A 14,292-nucleotide genomic window follows, 5' to 3' on the forward strand; every position below is an offset into this window, starting at 1 on the left:
AGGCTAAGAAGTCAGGTAAATGATTGGTTTAAAAATATACAAAATCCCTTCAGTCTACTGGTATCTCGATGTCGAAGTTGCTATGTCTATAAAAGTACAGTTGTCCTTATCCGATAAAATAATGCCCATCATATCGTACAGGTCGCTGAAAAGGTCGCTGAAAAGGTCGCTCAAACGGACAAACACGCTGATGCTAAACGATCTATGGGCGACTTTAAATGTATAGGAACATTCATCAATCCGTTAGTACTAATAAGAGTAAGCTTTCAATTAACCAAGTCGTCCACTCGAATATGCTTCTAACAAGCCAGATGATCCTTAAAACAAACTCGACCCAGAGGAGGAGCCCTTTAACCGCCGATCCAATGACCAGGTTGAGTCAGGAGATTTTCTTAGTACGGTTCTTAGCGACGTTGACCTTGCTACTCAGGACATCCGTTTGGTTATTGACGTGATTTAGCATCTCGGTCTGCTCTTCGACTTCGCGGTTGATCGCCACCGCCATCTCGCGCTGCTTCCGGATGATCTTACCTAATTCTTCTACATCTTCGTCTTGCTCCTTCATCATTTGGCGCTGCAATTGTACGACTCCACTGTTGTCCAATTCCCGGGTGCGCTCGCTCTCGGGCAGCGGGGCGCCGAGAACCCTGCCGCGTCCTTTGGGCCCGTGTCCGATTAACGCGGCTTTGTCGGCTGCGGAAGGCATAGCCCTTTGAGATGCCTTCGCAGCCGCGGATACCGCGGTGCTCAGCTTCTCCAGATCCTCCCTTTCGACCCGTGCAGCAGCGAGCAAATCTTTCCGCCGTCTAATCTCGCCATCGCCCAACCTCCTCGCATCCTGCATCACTCTAAGACCATCTCCGAGAACGGTAAGCAAGCTGCCAGCCTTGACCAGCGCTTTCTTGGCAGCTGATCCGGCTTCGAGCGCTGCCGAGTTATCCATAGCACTATCCCTCCTTGCTAGACACCGCCGCGCCTCCTGAAAATCTCTCTTCATTTCTCCATGCAAATCGAGCCAGGTCCCCGGGTCCTGTGCGGCGGCAGCGTTCGCAGCATCTCGGCTGGGAATGCCATAGCCAGCTCTCACGCTGGCTGCGCTATTACTGGTACTGCTTAGGCTCGGGAGGTTTAGGAAAGTGCGCCACGCCGGCGTGTCACGCCATCTTCGGTCGGGGGACTCAGCAATGGCGCGGAGGTAAGCTTCGAGGCCACGACGGCGGTCTTCGGTAAGTTCGGGAGAGGTGACCGTAGATTTAAACCACGATTTCCCTGGTAAAGGGGTGGGCGGTGGTGCGCCAACTAAGGAGGTGAGGTTTTGATGTAATGTGGTAAAGTCGGAATAACGCTTCTGTACAACAAACGTTCGTAGAGGAAGGCGCAGGGTGATGTTGTAGAGCGTATAGGGTTTCGAATTGTCGGCCGAGGTTTGAAGCGACGTTGTCGGGATAGTGATCTCGGCGGGTGGCGCCATACCCTTAGGTGTAAACTCGTGATTGTACCGATTGACAAGAAATAATGCTGCTTGTGGGTAAACTGGGAAGAGCTCTGTATCTATCTCCGTCCTGAAGATATGAAGTTTGCTGGAATAGTAAATATCTAATACTGTTGGCGCCGGAAGCGGAATGGAAAGTAGGCGGCAAGCTTGGAGCATGAAGCACGAGGCACGAGACACGCGCAGCAGACCGAAACCCCGGCATGACGGTGACACGGTCAGGCGGTGGGGCAATTGCATAAATATGCATACAAGCATATATACCTAATAAATGCATCGCGGACTTTTTAGCTTTTCATATGGCCTTATCTTCATTTTAAATATTTAAATAGTCTTAATTAAACCATCATTTTAAACTATGAAGAACTACCTATATTGTCAATGGCGAAAGGCTTCGTTTTATTGGTGTATCGTTAAATAAGGTTGTTTAATCATTGCTCTCAAATATAGTCCAAAGTTGCTGGGACGATTTCTGATTTTTATATAGGTATAATTAGGGTTAAGCTTTTGATCGGCCATTGTACGTGGCGACCTTATCTTAATTGTGTCGTACACGGTACGGCGTATCCAAGGTGATATGAACATTAGGTAATTATAGATTCGTAGTAAAAGGGTATAATGTTGCTTTTCGTGTGGGGTCTTCTCGGCCTCGGATAGAAATAAAGAGAAGAGTTAAAACTCTTGGCTACTTTAGTATTTCAACCCGAAAGCAATGACGTAACGGGTATCTAAGTAAAGGTACCTACCTATACTTATCAACATGTTCAATCACTTACTAGCCCGCTCAAAAAAAGAAAGGCGCCTTAATAAATACAATCCGTATTTACATAACCTTACCTAATGCTGTGTTGCGTTGATGTTCGCTCACCGCCGAAGATACTGAGCTTTCGAGCGATGGCGTCTTTAACGAGATATGATACCATGCTGATACGATAATAGCCACCATTCATTATAGTCTTAAAGTTGAAGTGGGCACAAAAACAAATAGTATTTCTTAGCATAGTCTCGCTATCGCATGCGGTGTAAACGTCGGTTCAACAAAGAATTCGTATAATTCGATATGGACGGATAGACCGAGACATAATTCGGACAGACTCTACGAGATTCCACGTGGACTCGATCAAATGTTCTTTGATGATTTGCTATGTCGCTGAATTTTCGCGTCACTAAACGGGCTGCTGTCTATAAGCGAAGGCAAAAAAGTCATTAAACGAGAATTCCTAAGACAGTGTACCTGCAGCTGATCAGTAACGTTACTGTCGTATTCTCTCCATTGCGCAGCCTCAATAATTGGTAGATAGCTATCCAATCACCGACTTCTATAAGGCGTCAGCTCGGTTGTACAGCTCACCTAAGAGTGAACTTAAGGATTGGGTTAAGGACATTAGGAACGCTGAGGCGTTTATGTAAAAGTTGAACGGCCGGACCCTTCCATGGTACCGGTACGATAACATGCATAGGCGAGGATAAAAATAACTGTTGCGCAGCACGAATAAAAAAATCAGATGTGCCGCATCTGCCGGTCAGCTCTATCCACTTCCGGGACTACGGTTGTTGTGGCTGGCTGGTTAGAGGTAGGTAGTATGGCTAATAAGAATCGGGAACTCTTTGAATTGTGCTCTTTAAGGTCCACTAATAACGGACAGTAACATCGGCATTTGGGCCGTCTCTTTTCCCTTTTCGGCCTCCGTTAGCACTATGACTCGCTAGCTAACACCTCACAGCCCCTCTCAGCAATACGAGATCTTGGCGGCTCGATGCAGCCCAAGATCGCCTGTCGACGTCACTAGCTTCTTGCATCGGTTCTTAGAGTCCATCACCAGATCTTACTCTTCACGAGAGGAGCTGCCCATAAGTGAAAACTACCAATATTATATAAGTGCGAATGCCTTCCACCCTCTTGGTGAGAGTTTTATATACATCAACAACCAATAGAGTATTATAACTTACAGTCAACAATAATATATAATTCTCAATCATCAACTACCAATCTAGGTACCTTTTATTGTATACCATAATTAATACAATACATAATATACATCACATCACATCACATCAAAATGCGCGGCTTCATCTCAACCATCACCACTCTCCTACCTTTGGCAGCTGCGGCGCCATTGGAACTCAACAACCGCGACAGCAATCCCGGTTGCCAAGAAGCCTCTTTCGGCAACTTTGAATGGACGATTGAAAACTTCGACTATCATGCATCTTACATTTTCAGTACCCCCGCCCATCAAAACTCGTGGGGTTATGTAAATTTCAACCTAACAAACCCGGCTCTCGAGTACCAGGCTATTTGCAGTGCCACTAGCAACCAGCTCTCCGACTTCTTCTACGGCACAATGGCGTACACCTGCACTGTTCCGGAGGGGTACACTACAAAGACTACTTTCGACTTCAGCCGCCCTAGTGGCAAGTTGAACGTCAACCAGACCTGGAGCTGCAGCGACACCGATCCGACATACCCGTAAGTTACTACCATCAAAAGAACGTAGGCCATCATCAACTCTAACAAGTTTCATAGTACTACCATTAATGCGTATGGTACTGTCGATCTAGATCTCTCCTGCACAGATGAGACATGGACCAACCCTAACTGGACGATCGGCAACATCTACACGGCTCGTACAGTCCAGTGCGAGCCGGTAACGTTACCACTAAAGCCCTACGAAATGACTGCTGTCGCATAAGGCGTTCTCTAAAAGTTTTTGGGTATTTTATTTAACTACGGATTACGAGGAACAGAAAGCGGGTTTAGGGAAGGGGGCTACCATCACGACATTATGATATATTGACTGATCATAGACACACATAGGCATCGAGCCATCGATATAGAAATTAATAATAATAAAAGTCAATCACATGATCACTACTACTTCTGTCTATGTAAACTTATAAGCTAAAATCTATACATAACCTACACTAACCCGTAGAAAGTCGGAATTAGTCCCAAGCATCGGAGTATTTATGTTATAGGGTAAAGTCTATGTACATCACGGAACGGGCCGCACGTTTCGAACGCGATGACCCCAGCCCCGCAACTATAACTTTAAGCTTAATTTTTCGAGATGCATCAGACATAACCAGGTACCTATATAAAATAAACTATGGTTCAACAAGCAAAACTGCGCGGTAGGAAGTCCCAGCAGTGCGGCTGATGCGAGCTAAGGAAATTAGCACATTCCTGTTTCTGGTTTGTTTCGTCGCAACCAATAAGAGGGCCATAGACTATTTGCTGATCTCGTGAACATAGGTACCCATTCTCAATAAAGCCATCTTATCTCCTTACGATGTGAGAGTGGTTTACTAGCTATCTTACTTTATTTAGAGGTGGTTATGCACTCCTGGCTTTCTGAATACGGTCCTCCACTAAAGTTACCCCGACATCACTGAGCAAAATGGCTCCTCTGCTACCCGTCCTACGGCGCGCTTTCGATCCGAGCGCTCCTTCGAGCGACTTTACGAGCCAGTTCACAAATCCAAGTGACGTTTTCTCCGTGCTCCTTCTTCTCGGCGGCGACGTCGTTGCTCGTGCACTCGCGCAGTTGGTGGGGTCGCGCATCACCCCAGTTGCATTCTCATTTGGTATGCTCCCGCCGCCGCCACCTGCTGATACGAACCTTAGGTACTTTTCAGCTGATCTGATCTCGCCTTCGTTTAGGATGGGTTGCATACGCCGTAACCGCCGTTCTATCCGCCATTGGTGGGAACAGGCTGATGCCCGCCCCCGACTACTCGTGTAAAGTCGTCAACGCGCAAAACGGATTTGTGCGCGACAATGATAGTTGGGTTATCGGGCGCATCGTCCGGGACTTTGAGACGTGGATGGACAGTCAACCACAGGCCCAGAACACCGATGCTGATGGTGCTGTAGAGGTAAATAGAGCTACTGTCCGGAATCCGGTTGAGAATAGTGTCAAGGAGATTATCGATCTGAGCTGGGAGGATATGAAGCGGCGCGCTCGAGAAAGGGGGAAATTGGAACCGGCACGACCGCCCAAAACAGGATTGTGTGTTCCAGTTTACAGGGCAAGGAAGCCGTTCAAGAATCACCCCGGGTACGATTCCCCTTATATTGCTGGGCTTGTTACCTGTCTCTTACAACTCGGGGTGGCAGCTATACCGTGCGGTTTATACGGCAATTGGAGTATTCTACTCGTGACCGCAGCAGGCATGATATTGGCCTTCATCTCGGGAGCTATTCCCCAGTGGGCTAAAGAGAAATGGGCCTGTCGCGAGGACACAGAGAAGACATTCGCGTTGACTAGAGGGAATGGCAGCCAATATGCCATAGTAATTCAAGGTGCTGGTGTTGGCTTTGACCTAGAGGACCTTGCCGCTTCTGATTGGGGAACAATCAAGTCGTGGCCGGCAAGGCTAGTTGTTCTTGTTCTGGCTGTCCTCTGGATCTTCCTCCTGATCGCCGCCTCGGGGATCCAACAAAATACTTGGTTTCTTCTCGCGGTGGGTGGCTTAGGCATCTTGCAAAACACTTATGTTGCCGGTGCTAGTCGCTCACCAGAGGCATTTGGTATGCCCCTTGAGTTTGTAGAAGTGATTGCGAAGCATAAAGTTATGGATGCATTGCTGGCTGTCGAAGACCGCTATCCTCGCGTAGGCAGAAGTCTACTACCTATTTTCTTCGCAGAGGAGTTAAACGAGGAGGAAACGGCAAAGTGGAAAAGCTACGGAAATAAAAATAAAATATAAAGATCAAAGAGTAATAATGAGCATAAGACTAAGAAAGGGGATGATTTGATTGATTTAAAGAATTAATATTAATTTTCAGGAATCTATCACAAGGAACATGTTCAGGGCATATCGTAGTTTGTCTGGTTTTCAAGTTTTCTGGGTATTTCATTGATTTATATGAGTTCTACTTACACTGAAACAGGCACCTGCTTAATGAAATGAATGTTAAAGATATTCAAGGTTTCTCTCGAGTTTCTCAGATTACCTGCCCAGGTACCAGCCTAGGTAAAGTAAACATGAGTTGAAGCTATTGGGGCTTTTAAATGCCGTGTAGCTTACAAAGAACGGAACCGACGAAAGTTCCCCGTTTCTTCAACACCGAGGCCGGGACCTTGGTGGAAGCCTTCAACTTCACCTTATCCTTTAATTGTTTGATCCCTCCCACTTCGCTTTCTCTCGTTTGAGTGCACTCGCTGGCATCGATACGACCTAACACTAGTGGTTCACAAGAACCAGCAGTACCTTGAAGAACCTGACGAGTGTGCTCCTCGAGAATACCTAATTTCTGCCGAAAGAAGAATCTAATGTGAGCTTGAACCGTACCGTTAAGCTGCGAGTAGTTGTCCAGGACATCGCCAAACGGCATCGCAAGTATTTCGGGAGACAACAGCTCTTCAGGTGTCGTGTCAAGGTGAACCTCCCGTCTGGGAAAAGTATCATATTCATAAAAGGGCAAAGGACGATCAAGATCGCGCTCACGAGCCTCAGCTAAAATAGCTTCCTGCTCCTCTTCGCTTCGGTCACGCATCATCTCCATGTAATAACCCCCCTCGGTGAGCTCAGGTGTAACTTTATCTTCGAGTCTTACAGAGTTAGACATGTTGGTGCGATTGCTGTTAATTATTAGTAAAAGCTTTAAGCTGTTGAAAGGCAATACGATGATGGTGGGAATAAGCAGAGAGCAAATCAAGGGTTATTTTGGCATGTATTAATGCCCGTCTACCCAAAAAAAAAATTCCGTTGTTCACAATTATGGAGATATATGGTTGGGAATGTGGTGAATTGCATGCATATTAAGACGTAGGCCCGTACGAAACCATCGCTACCACTATCCCAAGGGCTAAACAATGTGAATAGAGGTGTGCAGGAACAGTGCTATCAATAAAGACCAGGGTCCCCAGATGAGGATTTTGTTAGTCTACAATTTCTTTAGCCATCATTTACAACCCTATAATACTGGTGAATAGGCAGGGTATCACGTAGTTTGTGTTAACAGGGCTTGCCCATTTTGAGTTGACCCTCCCGCCAAAGCAATACGAGATAAGTGGTCAAGGGTTACTACCTTTCGAAGCCCAGCTACTATTAAAAGACTGTAAACATGGATAATTACATTTCTATTCAGTATTTATTGGTTTGTTTCAATACCCAGCATTGGACTTTATGATCGCTCTGGCCCAATAAATAGAATTTGCTATACTATTATTATATCTCCGTTGACTGGGGCTTATAGTATACATATCTGCTGGCAGGCTAGAGTCGTGGGGGTATATTGATTGATAGGCGATGGTATTACAATGCCCTCATCGCTAGGGACAATGTCGTTGCCTCTTGGAACTATTCATTATCATTATGATGTTTTATGGTTCATATTACGGGACCCAACCAATCTCCTCAATCGGCCATCGAATCCATAGTCGATATCCCTCATCTAACACGGAGTATATCCTTCCAACCAAATGCATACCCCAACCTTCTATACACCAGATGTAGTCAAGTCGTTGAAGTAGGACGCAGAAGAAAGAAAGCACGCATAATGCTTCGTTATCCCGTTCCTTTAGTAACTTTACAAAATTCTCTCGAACCTTGAATAGCCACATAAATGCGGCTCTAAGCCGCTGATCATCGGTGAAGTTACCATTAGAGAAATAGACGAAGCTCCGCTTTAGTGATTCTATCCCGTGGGTAAGTTCGTCTAATTTCTGTGGATCTTTGACGTATAACTTGAGAGTATTTTCCAATTCTTTAAGCCCTTCGTGTTCGGGGGGCGTAGTAGTTTCCCAAACCTCGTTCATCCGTCTGCCCGAGTCGAATATGAAACCCAGTGCCGCGATGGAGCTTATGGCGTCAGCATTGAGTTCTATTACGCTTCGCATGCCTCTGAAAAGAAATACCCATTCGGGCGTGACTCCATTCGATATTAAAAGGAGGTTATCCGGTTCCCTGGGGTTAGCAAACGCGAACCATGTCGTGAGCATGCTGAAGAAGAATATGGGTACTGAATGGGGAGAAGTGAAGTCATTAAGTATAGTTAGTACCATAGATGACGCCGCGTTGTAGTGAACCATGGCTTGCTCGATTAGGGTATCTCTTCGCTGTGGTTTGAACCGGGAAAGGTGCAATGCGGCAACGGCCAGAAGGCCTCTAAGGACATATTCATATGAGAATCCCATCTGCGGTAAGTTTACACGCCAGAAGTTACGAAGCATCGGTTCAGCGGAGAAGGTGAAGCATGTTGAAGTAGTAAAGTGGTGGAGAAGCTCGAGGTCGAGAGCACTAAACCAGCCTGCCGGCGCATGTTGATGATGAATGGAAGTATCTATGGGAGATGTGACCTGGCTAGTGGGGGTATGTCCGGTACTGCTGTTGGCAATGTGAGGACTAGGGGCCGTAGGGTGGGTTGATATGTTGAAATCGCAATTAATCCCACGTCTAGGGTCCAATCAGCACGGCGTCACTTCTTCAGAGACGGCATAGTCAACAACCTAGTGTTTACCTTATACAATTGCGGCAAGACGGTCGCGTTTCGTCACACTATGTAAGTACGATTAGAACGATGCAAGCGAAGAGCGAGTTGTTAAGCGAGCCCACCTTAATTTTCCTGGATTTGCACACTCGGCATCCTGTCCGAGTCTTCGCATGCGGTCTTCGGGTAGCCTTCTGAGTTGGCGAGGCCATACTTACTGCTTACTATGTATCTAGGTAGACTTTAGGTCTTAACACGGTAGACATTACATTACCTCGTCATAAGTTGAAGGTCGGGGAATTATAAAATTCGTAGTAGATGCTCGGAAACGCGCGGCGATTACGAGTCATGCATATAGAAGCTTAGGCCAAGTACGAATACGAGGGTGATCACGGATATCCCCCCTGGTCTCGTATTCGTAGAAACGCCGAACTACATACGAAGTACGAGCCAGTCTACATATTAGGTAAAAATCGCCAGTTGCACGGGTGCTACTATGAGAACTTGTACATATTGCTAATAGCCAATATTTAAAATTGCAGCACTTGATGTATTCGATTCAAGTGCCATTTGCTGGCTGGATGTACAAGGTACCATTGATGGCAGTGCTCAGCGTACCGTTCGCATCGAAGATATTCGTGAATGCGTCGATAGACAAATGGAATACATCGGGGCTAGTCACCTTAGTAGCGTTCGTCTGTCCAGTCTGAACCAGGTCGGAGTACCAGTCGACTATGTTCAGAGTGACGGTTGGATTCAGCGTCGTGTTCTGTACCATCGAGAAAGGTAATTCCATCGTCAGAGAAGTTGTCATATTTCACAGCAACAGACTTCACAATTGTAAGGTTGGCGTCTGCAACGATGGTGATCTGAGCCGAACCAGCTACCTCACCATACATTGTATACTCGCCGCTAGAAACGAACAGTGGTAGAGGAGGGGCGTATCCCGGCTCATAAGGGGTGGCCCAAGAGATAGTCGCTCAACATGTGCCGTGCCAGTGGCACAGGCTGGCGAGAAGTAAAATGCGCCACCATCACTCGTTCCGTCCGACCACCTGGTTCGGTCGAATTGGGGCAACGGAGTGGATTATCACCTCCGCAAGCCGGCGCAACGGTAAGAGCTTCCTAATACACCAGCCGCGTGGTGTCCAGAGAGAATCTAGGGTCGGCTCGTCCGTTCCATAGTGGGTCATTGATGCTGTCTGGGCTCCCATCACCCTACCACTTCCACTAAATCCTCTGAATTCGCCCACGGCGATAGCATCAGGATTGACACGTATCCGATTCCCGTCAAAGAGAAGTGGCTGGTTTCTGATACCATCGCTAACCAAGACGTTCACATTCGCCAAGTCATATCGGGATGCCATAGGTAGGCCCGTGGTCGGTGATGGGTTAAATTCAAGTTGGCCCACGTAGCCGTACTGGCCCAATTTTCCCGCCGTGCTAACGAATGAGTTGAAGCCGATGTGTATGTTATCGGGATGTAAATGCAACTCACGAATGATCCCGCCCTCTCCTGATCCAGCTACGGCAGTGTTCCAACGAATAGGATATATAAATGTCGACTCGGGGACACAACGATCACTGCTGAGATCGAATTCTCCGCAATCAACGATATTAGTACCGGCTAAAATCCGGTTTCCGTCGCGGAATGCCTGAGGATAATCCAGATCGTTGGCTCGACCAGCAGCGTTATCCTGGGGTATTCCACAGGTAACGCATTTGAACGGACTGCCATTACAGAAAGTAGTCCCGTCGGATTTGATGAGTATTAATTGGTCGCCAGTATATATGCTTCCTGAATCGGGTGCGCCAGTATAGTTGACACGCGCAATAACGTGGCTGCCGTCGGGTAAAAAGCTTCCTGGCTGAATCAACCCCTCCATTCTGTAGAATGCAGCCTGTACCAAGAGGATCTAACTCTAAGGTACATGATCCCTTCGAGCCATCAGATACAGGTGGGAGGGGCAACTCAATAACATCGATAGGTTCGGGCTCAGGGGGAGGAGACACATCTGCTTCTGAATAGACAGCAGATATTATTATACGGGGAAGAAAGAGGAGAAATGATTTGGCAATAAACATGGTCAATGGTAGTAGCACTCATAACCTCTAGTCTTAAAATCTCGGTATCGAGTTTTCTTTTTCTTATATTCGAGGCTTTACGTTTTACTTAGATGAATTTCAGGTACTCTTGCTCTCTACCTACGTAGGTAACCTAGGCACCTATCAACAAGAACCCCCCAATAAACCTTCCAGAATTAATTGACAATTAATGAGCCACCCAACGCCAATTTCAATATAGACATCTTCGGACACAGAAAGCGAGAGCGTGTACGACTCGCTTGTCGTTTAGTAGAATACCACACTAGGGCATGTCTCAAATTACCAGGGGGTCTCAAGCTGCCGATCTAGCCATTTATGAGGTAGTAGACGCTAGTTTTTCGATTAAGTACAAGGTACGAATCCGAGTCTAGGTATCTTATACGAAGTTCGCATTGTTAGCGTTGATTATGCGGGGAAATAGAAGACAACTAAGGATAATCACAATCACAATGAAAATGCATTGTAACGCTATCGCCCCATCCTGCCTAGTCATGACGTCTTATCGAAGCCTCCTTCAAGTAAATAGTGAATAATTGTCTAATGAATAGCAAGAAATAACGATGGCCTTACTTATACGGGATTTTCGTGATAGTTTACAAAAACTAGTTGCCCCATACCCTTCTCAAGAATAGGGGGGAACACCCTCTCCTTATATAGACCTGTATCTAGTGGGGTAGCCTTATTATATCCTGACAAGGTGAAAGAGACAGTCAAAGATTTTGAGATACATCTTTCGCCTACATGCAATGGCGGCAGATAGCACTATTGAATGAATAATTACTAGAACTAATATATTATGATAATAAGAGGTTATATGCTATACAAATGGTAGGTAGATACATATTGCCTTTAGTTAATAGACACATAGATACATGATACTCTAGATTTTCCGCTGTCTGACAACAACTTCAAGAGGTGGCTTCTCCCAAAGTCCGAAAATCTTTTGGTTATGCCAGTCTCTAGACTTATCATCTAAATCTAGGTCGAAATTCCATAGGACCCTAGCCATAATTAAATGCATCTCGTGGATTGCAAGGTTGCGGCCTATACAGTCCCGAGGCCCAAAGGAAAAGGGGCGGTGAGCATCACGACGGTCGTTATAGAATGGCGACGCTGGATTCGTGACGGATTCGGGGAGCCATCGCTCTGGGATGTATTCTCGCGCTCTATGGAAGTTAAGCTCTGAGTGGTAAGCTGACATATGGTGAACTCCAACGACAGTCTATAAAAATACTTGTTAGATACACGACAATAATAGCAGATTTAACGTATTGATTCCTTACCTTTTCGGGAATTGTCAAGCCCACGATTTGCATAGATCCTTTTGGTACCGAACGGGTTAGAGACATCGGAACTGGAGGGAAAAGGCGCAAGGCCTCTTCTAAGCAGACAGCCATGTAGGGTAGTTTAGTGCGGACTTCATGAAAGGTAATTTCTTCATCCGATTTAAACGCGTTACGAACTTCCTCAGTGGCCTTCTTAAGCGCATGTGGTGTCTTTAGTAGCCAATATGTTGCCCCGCTTAAGAGCGTTGCAGTTGTCTCTGATCCAGCAACCATTAACAGATCGCTGTTCGCGATCAGTTCGGCATCACTCAGCTCGTGTGGCTGACCACGTGAGCGCATAAAATAATCCATGAAGTCACCTCTATCCGCCTGTTTTCTATGATGGATACGGTCATGGGCAAGTTTGGTAACAAGCGCAAGGTGGTTGGCCTGCGAGTTGCGAACCTTAGATCCAGCAACAAGCTTGAGAATTAGGCCCAAGACAGGCGCCGCGCCGATCAAAACCAGGATAGGCATATACCTCATCAACTTGGAGATATTATCGAGCCACGCATTTGACTTGCCTTCAGCTAGGCCCTGCAGAGGAGTACCATACGCAAGGTCTGCGATTAAATCGAAAGTCGTGAAATTATACCACTGGACCATGTCAGTTGAATTACCCGACTCGGACACTTCTCGCAATCGCTCGATCAATAGGTCAACATAGACCTTAATGAGAGGCTCTTGTTGCGCCAGGGCCTTGTCGGAAAAGGCTGACAACATTGCTCTTCGGAAGCGGAAATGGTCTGATGCATTGGACGAGATGATCTTTTTGGGGTCCATGTTGATCCCCTTAGGATAGTACTTCGGAAATTCCGCATGTCCATGTCCATAGATGTCTTTCCAGGCTTGTGGATTGATGAAGGAGATTGTGTTAGGGGAGATTCGAACAATCTCGCCATACTTCTCATGAGCTTCGCGGACCTGGAATTCGGCTATTCCCCGAACCATACCAATCGTTCTCGCAGTTGGGAATGCGATCCATAGTGGGGGGCCTGGGATATGTCGAAGCGGGTGTAAATAGAGATTGTATAAAGCATGAAGGCACGGATATGCGATGCCGAGGAAGACGGCAATGAGGATGAGGTGGGAAATGTGATATTCTTTGAGCTCGCTTCCGATTTGTTGTAAGAAGCCTGCCATTGTAAGGAGCCAGGGAGCTTAAAACTTTTGTTTTCTATCCAGAAGAGTGAATGATCCACGGTGGGAGTGCCAACATTTATCTCAATATCTCAGACTAGGATTCAGGATTGGGAATTCGTTTGACCAATCATACCCCTATCTTTACTCACACCCTGAATATCGGGTCTCTGTTTAACACCGTGCCCGTGACCAACAGGTATAACGGCACGGACCACGCGTTGAGCGGCGCAAGCCGGCTGCGCCCGGTTGTTGGTTGTATAAGGAATATATCGCCGGAGCTAATGTTACATGAACGGCGTTATAAATTTATATGCAATACCTTGGCAACTCCGGCTTCCTTATCCAAAATAGCTTAACCTAACCTAGGTAATTACCCTACTTTCTATATGCCTATGATTGACAAGAGTTCCTTTAGGGAGTTAAATAATATGTCCCGCTTGAGAAATAGTAAGAACACCGATCACAGAGCCGAGCTGCATCCTTTACTCGAAGTATGAACCGGCAACAAAATTGCAAATTTCCCAAAAACAGTTGCAGATATCAATCAACTGTCCTCCCGTATGTAACAAAAGGTCTGTAAAGCTACGTTAAGATGCCAATAATTTATATTAGACGAACAATTAGATCAGTTCCTTATACCCTTGGAGCAACCACTCAATGGCAGTTTGACAGAGGAGCGTCAAATGTTGATACTTGCAGTTGGCGTGTGTGCCTTATCAATTATAGAGTAATCCTAACAGGCATTGTGTCAGGATTTATACCCGTTGATCGATGCCATACACAGAGTG

General features: G+C 46.3%; 7 protein-coding genes across 7 annotated transcripts; 2 read left to right on the forward strand and 5 right to left on the reverse strand.

Annotated features, from left to right (window-relative positions):
* Positions 1 to 379: 379 nt before the first annotated feature.
* Positions 380 to 1,471, reverse strand: F4813DRAFT_383412 (Phox-like protein; the record flags this gene model as incomplete). Its single annotated transcript, XM_049245938.1, has 1 exon — positions 380 to 1,471. The coding sequence occupies one exon, from the start codon at positions 1,469 to 1,471 to the stop codon at positions 380 to 382; it is 1,092 nt and encodes a 363-aa protein (XP_049095166.1).
* A 1,875-nt stretch (positions 1,472 to 3,346) lies between these two features.
* On the forward strand, positions 3,347 to 4,371 carry F4813DRAFT_375380 (uncharacterized protein). The gene is made up of 2 exons (XM_049245014.1): positions 3,347 to 3,962; positions 4,020 to 4,371. The coding sequence occupies exons 1-2, from the start codon at positions 3,553 to 3,555 to the stop codon at positions 4,183 to 4,185; spliced, it is 576 nt and encodes a 191-aa protein (XP_049095167.1). The 5' UTR covers positions 3,347 to 3,552; the 3' UTR covers positions 4,186 to 4,371.
* Positions 4,372 to 6,404, forward strand: F4813DRAFT_375381 (uncharacterized protein). The gene is made up of 3 exons (XM_049245015.1): positions 4,372 to 4,688; positions 4,749 to 5,080; positions 5,157 to 6,404. Exons 2-3 carry the CDS (start codon positions 4,894 to 4,896, stop codon positions 6,203 to 6,205), a joined length of 1,236 nt encoding a protein of 411 aa, XP_049095168.1. The 5' UTR covers positions 4,372 to 4,688; positions 4,749 to 4,893; the 3' UTR covers positions 6,206 to 6,404.
* Positions 6,405 to 6,506: 102 nt separating this feature from the next.
* F4813DRAFT_400237 (uncharacterized protein) lies at positions 6,507 to 7,147 on the reverse strand (the record flags this gene model as incomplete). Its single annotated transcript, XM_049248246.1, has 1 exon — positions 6,507 to 7,147. The coding sequence occupies exon 1, from the start codon at positions 7,065 to 7,067 to the stop codon at positions 6,507 to 6,509; it is 561 nt and encodes a 186-aa protein (XP_049095169.1). The 5' UTR covers positions 7,068 to 7,147.
* A 641-nt stretch (positions 7,148 to 7,788) lies between these two features.
* Positions 7,789 to 9,268, reverse strand: F4813DRAFT_276128 (uncharacterized protein). Its single transcript, XM_049240442.1, has 3 exons — positions 9,056 to 9,268; positions 8,961 to 8,998; positions 7,789 to 8,896 (listed from the first exon to the last, which is right to left on the reverse strand). The coding sequence occupies exons 1-3, from the start codon at positions 9,140 to 9,142 to the stop codon at positions 7,837 to 7,839; spliced, it is 1,185 nt and encodes a 394-aa protein (XP_049095170.1). The 5' UTR covers positions 9,143 to 9,268; the 3' UTR covers positions 7,789 to 7,836.
* A 1-nt stretch (position 9,269) lies between these two features.
* On the reverse strand, positions 9,270 to 11,015 carry F4813DRAFT_400243 (uncharacterized protein; the record flags this gene model as incomplete). The annotated part of the gene is made up of 2 exons (XM_049248247.1): positions 9,270 to 10,831; positions 10,887 to 11,015. 2 exons carry the CDS (start codon positions 11,013 to 11,015, stop codon positions 9,965 to 9,967), a joined length of 996 nt encoding a protein of 331 aa, XP_049095171.1. The 3' UTR covers positions 9,270 to 9,964.
* Positions 11,016 to 11,622: 607 nt separating this feature from the next.
* F4813DRAFT_276158 (cytochrome P450) lies at positions 11,623 to 13,800 on the reverse strand. The gene is made up of 2 exons (XM_049240443.1): positions 12,320 to 13,800; positions 11,623 to 12,258 (listed from the first exon to the last, which is right to left on the reverse strand). Exons 1-2 carry the CDS (start codon positions 13,502 to 13,504, stop codon positions 11,917 to 11,919), a joined length of 1,527 nt encoding a protein of 508 aa, XP_049095172.1. The 5' UTR covers positions 13,505 to 13,800; the 3' UTR covers positions 11,623 to 11,916.
* Positions 13,801 to 14,292: the final 492 nt, after the last annotated feature.

The sequence above is a fragment of the Daldinia decipiens genome (assembly GCF_022478715.1).
Source record: "Daldinia decipiens strain CBS 113046 unplaced genomic scaffold F4813scaffold_51, whole genome shotgun sequence".
NCBI classification, from domain to species: domain Eukaryota; kingdom Fungi; phylum Ascomycota; class Sordariomycetes; order Xylariales; family Hypoxylaceae; genus Daldinia; species Daldinia decipiens.

What these genes read in the sequence shown, in the direction of transcription:
- F4813DRAFT_375380 (XM_049245014.1), top strand. Translation starts at nt 3,553, where the DNA reads ATGCGCGGCTTCATCTCAACCATCACCACTCTCCTACCTTTGGCAGCT. An exon ending in GACACCGATCCGACATACCC is followed by an intron (nt 3,963 to 4,019) that starts GTAAGTTACTAC and finishes CAAGTTTCATAG; the next exon opens with TACTACCATTAATGCGTATG.
- F4813DRAFT_375381 (XM_049245015.1), top strand. Translation starts at nt 4,894, where the DNA reads ATGGCTCCTCTGCTACCCGTCCTACGGCGCGCTTTCGATCCGAGCGCT. An exon ending in CCCAGTTGCATTCTCATTTG is followed by an intron (nt 5,081 to 5,156) that starts GTATGCTCCCGC and finishes GCCTTCGTTTAG; the next exon opens with GATGGGTTGCATACGCCGTA.
- F4813DRAFT_276128 (XM_049240442.1), bottom strand. Translation starts at nt 9,142, where the DNA reads ATGGCCTCGCCAACTCAGAAGGCTACCCGAAGACCGCATGCGAAGACT. An exon ending in GCAAATCCAGGAAAATTAAG is followed by an intron (nt 8,999 to 9,055) that starts GTGGGCTCGCTT and finishes GTACTTACATAG; the next exon opens with TGTGACGAAACGCGACCGTC. An exon ending in TCTTGCCGCAATTGTATAAG is followed by an intron (nt 8,897 to 8,960) that starts GTAAACACTAGG and finishes ATTGGACCCTAG; the next exon opens with ACGTGGGATTAATTGCGATT.
- F4813DRAFT_276158 (XM_049240443.1), bottom strand. Translation starts at nt 13,504, where the DNA reads ATGGCAGGCTTCTTACAACAAATCGGAAGCGAGCTCAAAGAATATCAC. An exon ending in GCTTGACAATTCCCGAAAAG is followed by an intron (nt 12,259 to 12,319) that starts GTAAGGAATCAA and finishes GTATTTTTATAG; the next exon opens with ACTGTCGTTGGAGTTCACCA.